The 15,993-nt window shown below is 35.1% G+C and overlaps 1 protein-coding gene across 21 annotated transcripts in view; it reads left to right on the top strand.

Annotated features, from left to right (window-relative positions):
• The window catches only part of ANKRD26 (ankyrin repeat domain containing 26), a 144,689-nt gene extending 142,201 nt beyond the window's left edge, over nucleotides 1-2,488 (top strand). For all 21 annotated transcript variants that reach the window (XM_056799617.1, XM_056799618.1, XM_056799606.1 and 18 more), the window contains one exon: nucleotides 974-2,488. In XM_056799617.1, the coding sequence (XP_056655595.1) occupies nucleotides 974-1,122 (149 nt within the window). In that variant the 3' untranslated portion in view covers nucleotides 1,123-2,488. The remainder of the gene's footprint in view (nucleotides 1-973) is intronic.
• Nucleotides 2,489-15,993: the final 13,505 nt, after the last annotated feature.

Genomic DNA, 15,993 nt, shown 5'->3' with positions numbered 1-15,993 from the left:
TAGGATAAGAGAGCCACCAAAGTCACATCCACTATTCCATTTAATTCTCTGATTCCACAGTGGTTAACAGGAGAGTGGTGGGACAAGGGGCAGAGGATATTAAGAATCCCATAATTCAAAACCCATCTATAAATATCAGTTTCACTATTAGAATCTTAAGTTACAATCTGTGTCCAGTGACCAACAAATTGATCTACTAGTGTTCCAGGTAATGGTCAAATTGACACCCTTGTTATGAATTAAAGCAGGAATCAGAAAGAAATTGCAGCTCAAAGGAAGTGTGGCTCGCATTTTCCTCAAATAAACAAATAAGATAATTGGCATGGCTGACTTCATAGTGAATCAAAGGTAGAATAATAAGCATATTGAAGTAGGAAATAAAGTTTAACCTGAGCAAAAGCAAACAGACCATCAAAACCATCATGATTGTTGCTGATTTTATACCAACTTCTGATGCAGAGAATGAAATAAAAAAATTCTATGAATAATTTCATGGTTTGCTCAAAAATCAACATATAGCTTAAGTAATAATGAATTCACACTTATACTTTGAAAAGCATTTTGCATACATTATCTCATTTGAGCTTCACAACCACCCTCTGTAATGTAGGAGTCTCCAGGAAAGCTCAGAGTTCAAGTCTTCCATGTAATATATACTGCCCATGAGACCATGGGAAAGACACTGAACTTCAAAATGCTCTTGAAACGCTAAGACTGGACTAAGTTCTAAGTAGAAAAAAAATTGTTGGGCAGCAACTAGGTGGTACAGTGAATATTGCACCAGGCCTGGAGTTTGAGATCAAATCCAGCTTCAGACACATTGGTCACATTATCCTGTTTGCCTCAGTTTCCTCATCTGTAAAGAAAACCTTAAGGTCGCAAGGAATAGGAGATGGCTGAAATAATGAAAATAATTTATATGTGTGTGTGTGTATGTGTATAAATTTGATTTTTTTTTTCCTTTTCCCCCCAGCTACTGGTGAACTTGAATCTGGATCTTGTTGGCCTTCTCCCATAGGATCCACTGATGAGTCTTCAAGAATGTCAAATGTGAATCAGGATCCAGTTTCCAGAGCAACTCAGGAATACATAGAGGTTTTAAAGAAAAATTACATGCTTTAAAGGAAGAAATGATGTACATTTATGAAATGATCTATGTTTACATAATATTTAATGGATTTCCATTAAATACATAAATGTGAAAAAATCTAATGTACCAGGAAATGTATTGTGTCATAAGTTTTAATATGTACTCTGTATATATATATATATATGTACATATATAGAGTTTTGTATAGTTCTTTATTAAAAGCTTTATTTATTTATATTTTTAACACTGCTCCACACCCCATCATCAGTTGTTTCAGGTGCTCTAGAAACCACTACATTGACTATTATACTTAAGTGAGCTATTCTTTGAAAGAATAGGCTTTATTTTCTATTTAATATCATTGTTCATTGACCTAAATATTTGGTAAATTTAAGCAGACATTATTTTGCTATATTGCTGCTATTCTTACTATCAGTATTTGAATTTTAATGTATCTATAATGATGCAATAAAATTTATAGATTGTACTTTAAATTCTATTTGAACTTATTTTAAGTTCTCATACACTTAAACTTTTGTTGATATTTTTTTAAACTTTAAGTGAATCCAATACATTGTTGGTCTTGTAAGTTTTATGATAATGATGCTTTTCTCTCAAGTCTCTAGTCACAAAACCGAAGTTCATTCAGATCTTCACTCAATATATATTTTCTTAAAGTTATGTTGACTTGGCATAACACCAGCACTTGAGAGCCAAATCCAGCTGTTGCTTATTTTTTGTCCTGAGAGCTAAGAATGCTTTTTACATTTTTAAATGGAACTTTGTCATACTTAAGAATACAAAAAGCATTAACTCTCCCACTGAACAAAATCAGGAACAGTTGGTATTTGATCAGCTTGTCTTAGTTTGACAGCTCTTGAGTTAAACCATGAATAGGAGAGATTTCCACATCCAGTGTTCCCTACAATAATTAAATCATAAAGCTGATCCAAGTGTTTGTTTATGTTTACTTAGACACATGTGTACACATGCATACATTCACAGACACATTCTGTATCTTCCAGACTTTCACTTTATTCCAAATATTCATTCAACCAATATTTATTGCCCCATGTGTGAAAGAAACTACCTCTCACCGTAAGAGACATATACCTAGATGAATAAGATACGGTGTTCTTGGTCTCAAGGATCATATAATCTTACAGGAAATAAAAGATACCAAAAAGTATGGGAAGAAAAAATTTGAAATATTTATAAGTGATAACACTGCAAAAAAGAAATCCTAGATATAAAGCTGTAAATGCTTTTAAAGGTCATCTTGTCCAGAATTTCTTAACTCTTATTTCTGACATGGACCGTTTTAGCAGTCTGGTGAAGCCTATGGACCCCTTCTCAGAATAACATTTTGAAGTGAATAAAATACAAAGAGAAAGAAAATTTATTGAAAATACAGAAATATAATTCTTTTCCCATTCAAGTTCATAGAAACCCCAAAATCTAACCAGAGGTCCCTTGTGGGTCTAGAGACCACAGTTTATGACCTTGGATCTATTTCAACTACCTTATTTTGCCTTTTAGGAACTAAGACCCAGACATGTTAAGTGAATTACCCAAGGTTAAGTGACAGAACTGGGATTTGAACTCAAGTCTCTTGACTCCAGTTTCATACTTTTTTATCATATTTTATTATAAACTTGACACATATCAACATTTCAACCTATAAAGAAACATAGAAAAAGAGGATTGTATATTAAAGTTTCTCCCATCCTTAAAAAAACCCAAATTCTTCACTTGATCATGTCACCCCCTCAGGCTGTTGTCCAATATCTCCCTCCCTTTTCCCTGCCTAGTTACTTGAGTTATTGTTATTCATTCCTCAAACCCTTTTAATCTGGCTTTAACTAACAGTCTTCTGAAATTGTTTACTGTAATGGTAACTGCTAAAACTGACAGCCTTTCCTCAGTCTTCATCTTTCTTGACCTTACACGGTCTCAGACACCGTTGATCTCCAAGAGAGGAAGGGAGATGTGCATCAGCTGACCTCTGCCTTGGAAAGACCACACCTTAGTTTGGGAGCCCACACTTTAGGGCTGGCTCAGAACTCCTCAAGCCTGGGTGTTCAATGTCAACATGAACAAATTCAAACTCATTTCTCTTCCTCGCCCCTCCCTGAAACCCCCTTAGTCCTTTTATACTCTATTTTTGTGAAAGGTGAGCCCATCTTCTCAGGCACCTGAGTCCACATCTTTGACGCCTCTCTCTTATACAAATATATGTGAGTGAATATTAAAGATACATGTATGCATGTTTATAAATATATATACAAAAGTTGCTGAGTCCCATTCATCCTACCTCCACATGTGCCCTCTTCTTCCTCCTCTTCATTCCAAAAGCTACACTCCTATTTCATGTTCTCATCAACTTTGACTGGACTTTTGCAATAAATGACTAACTGGTCTCCTTATCTCTGATTCCTACCTCCTCTGGTCAATCTTACCCAAAGTTGTCAAGTAATCATAAAGTACATAAAAGTCAATTCTCTTGCTCTAAAGCCTTCTATGGTTCTCTATTGCCTCAGTGTAGGGGGCACCATGGTTGGGAAATGTTCCCTCCATAATTCTTTTTTATGTTGTCTCTTCTACTCTAGACTTTGGGACCTACTTATCTGTAAATTCCAAAGGGCAAAGAATTATGGTTTTTTTTTTAATCTTTGTATTCTAGTGAACAGAAACTAAACAGCAGGCACATTATAATTAACAGCTGTTTAATGTTTGTTAAATTGAATAGAGAGAATAAATGGTCCTTCCAATAAATATAGCAAAAAGCAAGGAAGTATAAAAATGAAACATGAAAATAAAGTGTTCAAAACAGAAAAGTAAAAGCCTGAAGACTTCTATAAGTGTGATTTTTAAAATTCACTTATTCTCATACTACTGAAGAAGATATAAAAAGGAAAATACTATCAATATCATCTGCACCATCTAAGCCAAATTCTTTTTTTTCTTAATTTAAAATATTTTTCCATGCTTACATGATTCATGATTTTTCCACCCTTCTTCCCTTTCCACTCCTGGAACTGACAAGCAATTCCACTGGGTTATACATTTATCATTGTTCAAAATCTATTTCCATGTTATTTATATTTGCAGTAGACGGATCTGTTAACATCAAAACCCCAATCATATTCCCCTCAAACCTTGTGATCTATCTGAGTTTCTGCTCCCACAGTTCTTTCTCTGGATGGGGATAGTGTTCTTTCTCGCAAGTTCCTCTGGATTGTCTTGGGTCATTGTATTGCTGCTAGTAGAGAAGTCCATTACGTTCGATTGTGCCATAGTGTATCAGCTAAACCAAATTCTTTGAGTAAACTTATAATACAAGTAGGGGAGGAAGGAAAGAAAAAAATAAAATTGAATATCAAAAATTCTTTAAAATATACTTTCTTCTTAAATTATGGAAACATGAAACTTGCCTGATTTTTGTTTTTTCCTTAACTCCTTTTTCTATTTCTTAACTTGTGAAAATAACTTTTCATTTTAAGAGTAGATTGAACGGGTTACAAAATATGAGAAATAACTATATGCTTATACTTTAGAATAATATTGATGTTATTACCTTCAAGTTGGGATATTTCTCAGGATAACCTAAAAATAGAATAATTTTTAGTATCAACTATTTAAATAGTGTAATTCAGTGACAACTTCATGCAAAATGAATAGACTTGTTGCATCATCTTATAGGATTTAAAGAATGAATAATTGGATATATGACAATTTTAGAATCAACTATTAAAACTCAAAACAGGAAGAATATAATGTTAGCACAACATACAATTTACATTTCAAATAGATTAGATTTCAAAGAATTGAAATGCATATGTCCACATATGCTAATATAAAATCATGCTAATCAATGTCACACATTAAGTTAATCTTTATAAGAGAGGGTTAGGGGTTTAAATTACAAAGGGGTTTAATTACAATATTGATGCTCTAATTCAGCAGCAAGAAGAGTGATTAATGCAATTAATACTATAAGTGCTCATAGTGTGAATGATTCCTTAATTAGTTATATGTCAGGCAATATGTGAACAGTAAAGATAAAAGTATTAAAAACAATTTATAAACCATTTTCTTGTCACAAAATCAAAGGGTTAGAAAAAACTAATCTGAAAAGATCCACTTAGATTTATACTTGTAGAATAACAGTTAGGAATATATTTTCATGCCTTTCTATAACCACCTTGCCTACTGACATACCTATCCTTCTTGTATCCACTAATTTATCCATCTTTATCCATTCATGAAAGAAGGTATATATAAAATTCATCTAAGAAATGAAATGCAAGAACTTTCAATTCTGAAATTAATTTTTAAAAAAGCAAAACTTTTTATCATCTCAGAATTACTAATGAAATATTAGTAATAGATAAAAACTCAACAGATTAAGCTCATCATTCATGGAAAACAAAACTATTAACATAAACACTGACCAAAAAAAGTCACGTTTTCTTCAAAAGGACAGCCTTGTGCCTATACTTTCTTTAGAAGAGATAAATCACATTCAAAATTTTGAAAAACACTTTATATTATATTATTAGATTGATTAGGTTTTTTATAAATAAGTCCAAAAATATTAAGAAATTGAAATAAGTTTTAAAAGAGATACTTCCAAAACAGCACAAACATACTCCATTACTACTTATTTATTCCAACTGCATCAGCAAAGTAAATATTATATTACTAATTTCCGAGTAATTCTTTGCACTCACTCAACTAGGCTAAAAATTTTTTTAATATTTCTCCAAACTTGGCTCTCTTTTTCTTCACTCATGCTGATAGCATTTTCTGACTGGAAAAAAAAATACACTTCATTCTGCTATTGAGAACTGGAACATATGTGTCAAATTCCTGGGAGACAGGGATAGGCTATGCTGATATAGGTGACCAGATTTGTTCTTATGGGTATATTGTCAAGTCAGTGTATTAAGAGGTTGGTGGGAAGAATTGTCGTACAGAGAGCTAAATATAAGTATGTAGATAATATAACAATATAAATATAAATCATATAATAACATTATGTAAAAGTAAAAACTTGTCGATTTTTTCCTCACTTATTAGTAATGAAAATATACTGTACGTCATTTTAACTTTCAGTCAATGACCTTTTTCATAATTTCATAGGCTTCTAAGTCATCTACACAATTCCTCTTTCTTGAGTTCAGATTTTTCTTCTATCCTAATTTTTATATAATCTCTTTTGGAAATAAGTAGGAAAAAAAGCTCCAAATATTTAGCTGTGTGATGATTCTTCCCACCAAACTCTTAACATACTGACTCCCATTTGCCACTTGTAGTTTCCCTTTTTCATTTCTAAAAAACTTGGTATCATTTCTAGCAATATTTCATTCCACTTTATTAGCTAAAGAGCAGAAAGACTTTCTCCCAATTTTTTCACCTTCTTAGATATTAAGATTATAACTACTGTCACTAGCAGAAACACAAAGCATGAGATCTACAATTCATGGCAAAATGGCCTTCTGTGTTGTGTGAGCTTGTTGGAAGGAAGCTCTTTAGTATTTGTTATTTCTGTTGGTGTAATAGTGGGATTTGGTAGGGGAATGAACAAGAAGGAAACATTAAAAATCAGGTTTATTGTTTAAGAAAGGGAGGAAGGAAAAGGGGTTAAGAGAATTATTACAATTAATCTTAAACCCTAATTTCTATAAATCTATCTTAATCTGTCTTATCTAAGCTAAAACAATAAGTTTCCCCAATAATCCAATCTCTCAAGTGGAGTCCAATCAAATGGGCCAGGATCTTCAGATAAAACCTGTCCAAAACAGGTCCAGTGGAAAAGTGGGTCCTCAATCCTCTGTTCAAGCTGCCAGCAGCCAGTTCAAAAGATTCCTCTCTTCAGCTGGTATTAACAAAAGCCAGCACCTGTTTTCAAGTCTCTAACTCAAGGATTTTCAGGAGAGAAGTGCCAAGACTGTGGGGACCTTAGAATCTTTGCCCAGATGTTGACCCTTAGGGTCCCATATGACTCTCTGTTACATGCTCCTGTCAATCACTCATGTTTGCATTACACAGTCTTTTGCAAATGTCCTCTCCCTATTACATTGGTGACATTTATAGCTAAAGCTTTGCCATGTTGGTTCCTATACAACAAAATTCTAGGTCATATATAAATATGTTCATGCTAAGATTTTTAAAAATTAAAAGAATTGGGGAAAAGAAGAAGAGTTCATTATAATGATCTGCAATTATAAAATATATTTGTTCTCCCTAAAATATTCAACTTCCACCATTAGACATTTACTGATTTTGCCTTACTTTATGTTCATCAAAAAATTAGTAAAATTCTTTATTTGATAGGTAAGTGTACTACTAGCAATGTCACGGCTTAATCCATCCATTAGACTCAGAACTGGTGATCACGCAGTTCTTTTGAACTTGAAGAAAGAATGAGCTATTATCATAGACCTCACATCTTCATTGCTATGGGGCAAAGCTGAGAGTAGCATGCAACATGTTTTCATGATAGAAGATCCAACTGTATTTAATAAAATGAGAACCATTTCTTTCTTGAGTTTTATGAATAATAAATACCTTGTAAATAAATTTTCATATAAATTATCTTGTCAAAGTGCACTAGACTCTTATGAAGAGTAAATGTCCTGGAGCCTTTCTCCTGGGGCCTAATCATCATTATCACTTGCCGGGGACCAACATCTTCCTTTCTTGCCAACATTTCTTGCACTCTTTTGTGTACAGAAATTGTGAATAAATTCAGTTTTGTCAAAGCAAAATTTATGAATTGTCTGGTACTTTGACAAATTGTCATGTTTCGCATTGAGCATTTTCTAGTTATTATTAGTGGTTACTTTGGTATTTTAGTTCAAGGTTGTGGTTGAAAAGGCACAATTTATTCAAAACAATGGATTCCAAAAGACTTTTTTGATGCTCTTTGAAAATTAATATTCCATTTGCTTTTTGAGTAACCATAATTTTCATTTGGAAATTTCATCTCCCTGCATGACATCATAGATAATATCATGAACCACCTAATAAGAAATGCCCTAAAGTAAAAGCTTACTTTCTGTGACAAGGATATCACTTTAAAAGACTGATATATATTAATTTAAGGTCGCCAAGGAATTCAGCTATGTAATTCCTAAATGAAAACTCAAGTCAGCAGTCAACCTTTTATGGAGTTTAATTACAAACAGGAGGAAGAAAGGTATTAGAGATAGAGAGAGAGAGGGAGAAAGGGGAGAGAAGGGAATAGGGCTTAAATACCCCTTCTGTTTAGGCTGGGCCAAAAGGCCCAAGCCCTTAGATAGCTGAGGCAAAGAAAAGAGATCAGTCCCTATCACTCACGTGACCAAAATGGAGAAACAGTCTCAGGGGCCTCCACCTCCAGCTTCCTTCAGAGCAAGCTTCTCAGAGCACAACCTCTCAGAGCAAAAACCTCTCCAACCAACCACCCTCTAGTCCTCAGACCCCGCTATCTTTAAGGAAACCATCCAAGTTCCCTCCCCTCAGTTCTCACATCTACCAATCACTGTCCATGTCTTCCCTGTGCCAATGGTGGCTCTACCTTAACCCAGGACTGCCCAGAGGTCTGTGGCTTTGCACATGTCTGTTGAAGGTCATATTCTCATCTTGATCCTTTGCTACAGCCCTTCCTAAATCCTGTTACCCTGAGTAGGGTAGAGATTGGAATAATTAAATTTTGATTTATGCTGCAGCATTGTTCAGCAAAAGGTTTCTGTCCTAAAGTAATCTTAAGAAGGGAAGAGGAGGAACCTCCCTTGCCAATGGGGTTCACATTCCAATGGTGAAATTTCCCACATTCACAAGTCTAAGAAATTTTAAGGTTTTCACTTCTTAACTAAAACCAGACTTTTCAGTAGTGTGCAGAATAAAAATCAGTAGTACATTATTCACAATTATGGCTAGCACTAGGATTAATAGTAGTCATAGTGATAACCTCATCATTTATCCCTGTAACTCTCCAGAATAGATGAGCTCAGCAAGGCACTGTAGGGGAGAGAGAAAAGAAGCCTGTCTCCATAACCAACAGATGTCCTCTCCAGGAAGGGAATAGACCCTTACACCATCCAAGCCCTACCTCATTACCTTAGAACTTCTTTAAAAGAGGCTTTTTCTTTTTTATTAATTCTCAATTGACTTGTATCAGCATTCCGAGGGTTAAGTGGAAATGAGAGTTTGAAGAGCCCAGCAATCAAGGAGGCCTTGGAGCCTGTAGACCTGGGGTCCCCAAACTACAGCCCACGGGCCACATGCGGCCCCCTGAGGCCATGTATCGGACCCCACCACACTTCTGGAGGGGGCACCTCTTTCACTGGTGGTGCCACAAAATGCAGTGTCGCTCACGTAAAGTACTGCTTCTGGTGACATAATTCTTTGCGTGGTGCCTTGGAATGAGGCTGCACAATGGAAGAGGTCAGCAGGGTGAGCAGCAATCTGGGGGAGGGGATTCTGCACTGTGTATACTGTTGCCCAGTTGGGTCTAGGGTTAGGGTTAGGTTTTTATAGTCCGGCCTTCCAATGGTCTGAGGGACAGTGAACTGGTCCCCTGTGTAAAACGTTTGGGGACCCCTGCTGTAGACTATCCTGTGGAAATTCCCAGGGGAAGAAAGACCATGGCCTCGCATATCCCTGAATTGTGACCAAAATCCAGAAAGTGTCCCTTTGAGAAAGACTCCCATGCTTCAGTTCAGGAGGGTGTGGCAAGATAAAAAGAATATGTCCTAATCAGACACAATGCCCCCGGCAGGTTGTGTATTAAGGAAGAGAAAAGACTGCCTTTTGATTGACAGAGACTTGACAAAGAATCACAGGAGAGTCTGGGGCAGCATTCCCAGGGGGGTGTGGTCCCAACTGACAATAGTCTTCTTGCAGAAGATTTGGTGGTAGCTGTAATTTCCACCTATCTACAAGCTATCTGCCCCCTCTGAGATACCAGCCTGAGAGAAAAGACAGCTTGAATAGGCTGCTGGCAGCTAGAGTGAAGATCAAGAAAAGGACCAGCAATCTCTACTGTTAACAGATTTGGACTTTACCTCTGGGATCTTGGCCCATACCCGGACTCTGTTTGTGAGGTTCTGTTTGTGGGAATTTAATTTATTTAGCTTAGGATGTTAGCTGATAGGATAGTTATTAAGGGGAATTAGTTTGGGGGATACAATTTAGAAATTTCCCTTTTCCTTGTTACCCTCATTCCTATCCCGTTTCCCAATTAATAAACTCAAAATATTTAGATGTTTGCTTCTTGTCCCTTCCTCTTAAACATCCCTTAATAACAGTTGACACTATGGGAGTCATTTCCTACAAATTCTAAATGTAGACACTGTGGAGACCCATCCTCTCCCCCTGCCTAAATAAAGCTGCATTTTCTCTGCAAACATCTATCATTACAGGGATTTCAGGGGGTGTGAGCTCACACACACACACACACACACACACACACACACACACACACACACACAAACAATTCCATTCCAAACAGGAGCTAGAGAAAGCAGGCAGGGTTTAGGAACAGGAAGTGTAGTCCTGACTGTGCCACCAAGTAGCTCCTTAATCTCTTTGAATCTCAGTTTCCTTTGGTTTCTGCTTACAGATAAAAAAAAATGAAGGGTTTGGAATGTCTTCTGAGACCCAGTTCATTTGTAAAGATAATTTTAGTGTTTTGACTTAAAATCTAGATAATTGGTCACCAGGGATGATTCCCAAATAATAAAATACCCAAGTCAGCTGGGAATTATGAAGATTTTAATTAATAGAGAAGGAATTAAGGAAAGGAGAGGGGGGAGGGAAAAGGGGGGGAAGAGAGAGAGATACAGAGAGAGAGAGAAAGAGAGAGAGTGCGATAATTAATTTAAACTGCTCTGGCTCAGATTGAGCCAAGCAGTAGTTAAAGGCCTTGACCAAAGTGGCCTCCCTGAGCCTAAGGGAAAGGGAGTCAGTCTCACTCACCACGAGATCGTCTCCAAGCTGGGTTCCAGTCCTCCACTGAACTCAATCTCCTGAACTGAATTCAGAACCCAATTCCTGAATTGCCTGAACTGACTTTTTACGCCTCCTTTTAAAGAAATTTCCTCTTAAGTCACCTCCCCTAAATTTTTATGTCTACTAATCACAGTAGATGCTTTTTTCCAGGACTGCCCATTCTTAGTTCTCACCACTATTTAGTTCTCACCTTCTCTGGTTAGATTATATCTTCTGAGGTACTTCACACTTCTTTGTTAAGCTTACCTTGTGTGAGTTACTTGACCTTTTTGTGATTAATTTAACCTTTATAGGTACTTAACACCCTTTTGTATTAGATCTAAAAATAGACTCAGCTTAAGTTTTAGTTTCACTATAAGGTATGAGTTAAGTACCTTCATTGTTGAATCAGGAGTTTACAACTTTATCTTCCCCTAAAGCATGTCTAATTAGGGTGGAGTAATTTTAAAATTCACACATTCTAAAACATCTTTTTATGCTAATTCATTTTTAATATCATTGATTTGTTTAACTTTTTCAATCAGACCATGCATGATATGGCTAGTCACTATGGTGGTAATCATTAGCCATTGTCCACCTCCCTCAAAAAATATTTTATGCTACAAAATTACTAGTCTATAGTATGGCAAACAAATTCCCCTTTGAGTGTACTTTTTTCATTTTGAACACATCCGCGACTTGTCCCCATAAATGCATGCAAAACTTTTAGTTCATAATTTGTAAATCCTTTAGAGGCATAAATACCATTTCACTCTGTTGCAGAGGAATTGAAACTATGTCTGACCTTCTTGAACACATAATGCATGCAAGCAAAAGATATATTATAGTTTACCATAAAGAACACTCTGGATTTTCTGAAAAATCATTTTGCTTTTTAATCAATCAGTCCTCCTCTCTACACCTTTTTTCATTCTAAGAAAAAGTTTTTAATAAATGTTTCATGATTCATAGAAGACAATCTATATTTTAGATCTGAAAGTGATATTGTGGTCTTATATTTTAGCCACTACTTAACTCTGATTTTTCAATTCAATAATGCATAGACATAATACTTTTTGTCAGCCCTATCCCCATTTCGACCTCCTTTCCCACCAGTGCTTTCATCCTACCAAGAATTTCCAGGGCTATTTAATCCATCTGTCTTATGCAATGAAAAAAGTTGTATTCCTTATTGGCTCTTCAGTGAATTTTTGAGCTTCTTTCATCCTAAAGTAGGTCTAAGAACAGAAACTGAAGGCCTCTGTCAAATCTGAGTTCTTCAGGTTCTAACCTGGAACTGAAACCTACATGGCCACTACTTTCACAGCTGAAGATTGAGTGCTATGTGCCTACCAGTTGAAAAATAGCCTATTATATCCCATATTTTTAAATTTAGAGAAAGCAGGCTAAGTTTAAGAGAAAGAGCACAAACTGAAGTCATAAAAACCGAGTTCAAATGCCACCCATCATATTCCCTTTTTGAACGAAGAGAAGTCACTTGATATTTCTCAACTAGTTTTCTCACTTCTAAAATAATGGGATTGGGCTAGACAGCCTCTGAGGGCCCTTCTCACTCTGACTCTGTAATTCTAATATTTTATTGCTCAAAAATATGCTATTAGGAAAAAAATGAAAATTGGCCTATTTCAGCACCTACATACATCATTATGATAGCTTGAAATTTGTAGAAATAAGCAAAATACAGGCATTTTTAGATATTTAATTCTCAACTCATTTTTATTTTATCCTCTGTTAATAATAGTAATAATTCACATGTAAATATGTATGTTTTGTGGAAAGGAAACTACACTAACAGTTGGTGGGGAAAAGGGCAACTGGGAGTGGCAGTTGGGTCTTGTGACTTCCTTCCTGCTGGTCTGGACTTGCTTCCTGGTGTGGGAGGAGAGAGGAGTTTGTCCAGCCCAGTCTGGTGTGATGTGCCTCTTCTTGGTTCAGCTCGAAGATTCAGGCCCAATTACTTCTGAAGGTCAGAACTGTTCTTGTTTGCTTTCTGTCTACTGCTAAGATTCTGAATTAGACAAAGCGAGAACTGATATAGAGTAGACGGGAGTGGGAGAAACCCTCTGCCAGCCTCTGGGCCTGGCCTCAGCTCTGATGCTGAGAAAAAAATCCAATCCCAACTGGTTATTAAACTTTATATTATTTGAATTCTCAGTCAGATAAGTGGACTATTTTTTCTGGGCATAGAGGGAGCTGAACTTCACTTCAGTCATTCAACAACAAACAGTCCTTATCGGACCCCTGCTGCTTCCTCTTAGCGGGGAGCATCTATCTCCTTTGCTTCACTGAGCAATATTCCCTCTCTCCCCTCAACTCCTCATTACCCCCATACAAACCTCCCTTTATTTCCCCATTTTTCATATCCTCCCCATCCTTTCCCAATAAATATTACAGTTTTAAGTTTTTCAAAGTCTTTCCTAACATCCTCAATAAACTTACCTAATGATTATTTTTATTAGAAATTGGATTAAGGATTTAAAAATAAGTTTGTGCTTCAAATTTTATATGTATTTAACATGATAAAAATATACTACTTGCAGATGAATAAACTCACTTTTTACCATTAAATGTTACTTGTATCAATTTCAGGTATATAGCTGTAGATATGTCATTTTTTACAAATGGAGAAAATGAGGTTTCAAAGTGAGATTTCATTTGTCATATAGATAAGTGATAACTGAACAGCTATAGAAATTCAAAGTATTTGGGGGGAATGGACATTTCTAGGCAGTTGTAGAATGTATTTAAAATTCAGTAGTTTTTTTTCTGCCATTGGAATTCTCATTTTTTTCTAAGGAAGGGTTTATATAGCTCATCCTTTTGTTACCAATACAGTGTAATGTACAGCAATTCAATGTGCATTATATTTTCCTTTCAATTCTATTAGCATGAGAAAAATCTGTTTCATCACCATTCAAATAGAAGCCATCAGAATACCTGTCCTATCTTTCTCACAGGGTAATGGGTAAATTTCTTTAAAAATAAAATCATCTAAATGTGAGATGATTTTATATCAGGAATCCTAGTTCATTAAGATTCCAAATTGTCCAACTTCTTTGGGAAGATGGCAAGATTAAATGTGAGAAACTAAGTTAGAAAATACTCTCTCTTCTACAGTTTAACTATCCAAATCAAGAGGTTATAAAGTCTTCCTTAGGGTCATTTTTGGAGGTGAGCATGTATACCATTATGTATTGAAAATCTAGGAATATATACTTTACTATTCAAACCTGCTTCTCTGTCCCCTGGTCCTCCTACTCCATGTGGCTTTTTTTTTCCTTCTTAATCATCTGTTTGAGAGAAAGTCTTATGAATATTTTAAAATTTGATAACATTTAAAATGTATAAATTTCCAAAGCTGGGAAAAGTAATTCACATAGGATGGCAGAATGAATGAGGACTCTACTATCTTGATATTTTATCATTCTATCTTTATATATTCATAAATAAGATCAGCCCATTTGTGTGTGAGTGTGTGTGTGTGTGCTATAGTAATGGGAGCCTTTATCTGTAGAATTTGGGGGTTTTCCATATTTGAGAATCAGAAACAAGTAATATAACTAAATAACACATTTTGAAATATTGAGTTTTCATATGATTTGGTCAAATATATTTATAATAATATACAAATTTTAAAATTATTAGTAAATTCTTCATATAGAAAATTTTAGATGAAGCATATATTAATAGTAGAAAATGTCTTGAGTGCATTGTTTTGTAAATGGTTTCAAGTAGTAAACATATAAGAATAAAACTGAATAAATAAAAAATAAATTAGTATCCTATCCCTTAAAAACATAAAATGGAAATAGTTTTTTTTAAAAGGTATGTGAATTTTAAATTTCATCTTTATGTTTAAAATGAAGTATTTTAGTGGATTTGTCAATCCTACCTTCTTTATTCAAGGCATATCGACCCAAAGTAAATCCAGTATCAGAAGCCCCAACTGAACTACTGATTTCAGCTGAAGGGATTTGATTAAGCTACCTCTTCCCATATTGAAGAACAAGTCCACAATGACTATTTAAAAAACAAAATATAAAACATATGAAGTCTATGTCATCCAAGATAAAAATTATATGCATTTTAAAACTTTAAATAACCAGACCAGGTTATTAATAAAATTTTATTTTTGTTGTTTTTGTAAATTCTGTAGAATATACCTAATCATTCCATCTATACTTCTTACATTTGTCTTTAGTCTCAATATTACAAAATTGTACATTTAAAGTGAAATGGTCTGCATAGGGCATCGAGTCTAATTTCTCTTCATTTTTTTTAATAGATTAAGTAACTGAGTCCAAGAGAAGCTAAAAGTTGTCCAAGGCCCCACCTATGGTGAGGGGCAAGATCTCCCTGAGACTCAGGTCCTCTGACTCCAAATCCAACACTATCTCACCAGTACCAAAATGCCTCCCTATAAACTCTAAACTCTAATATTAACTATAAGCATTATATATATATATATATGTTACCAATCATGATGGCATCTCCCAAACTAACCTGACATAATTAAATAATATGATTTTTGTGAAGATCAAATAGTAAAATCTAAGTAAAGTATTGGAAAACCTTAAAGAGCTATGAAAAATTGTAGCTATCTTCATCCTTATTATTACTACTAAAAATTATCTGATTATCTAACTACCTTTTTTTCCTCTCTTTTGATTATTCCCTACTGAACTTTAATAATCTAACTTTGCCATTTCCCTGTTCCTTGCTAGCATCCATTAGTCTGCTTGCCAGACTGTGACGTATAATGCAACTATAAAAGCCCCGCTCAATTTCAGTTGTGTAAAGGGCAATTTCTTTTAAATGTAATTTATATATCACTGCTGTCACCCAGAGACCATTGAATCCCTTGTCTGCTCATCTGATGCCACCACTTACTCCAGGCATGTTGA

The sequence above is a fragment of the Monodelphis domestica genome, chromosome 5, assembly GCF_027887165.1.
Source record: "Monodelphis domestica isolate mMonDom1 chromosome 5, mMonDom1.pri, whole genome shotgun sequence".
NCBI classification, from domain to species: domain Eukaryota; kingdom Metazoa; phylum Chordata; class Mammalia; order Didelphimorphia; family Didelphidae; genus Monodelphis; species Monodelphis domestica.
This window is presented reverse-complemented; position numbering and strand designations above follow the sequence as displayed.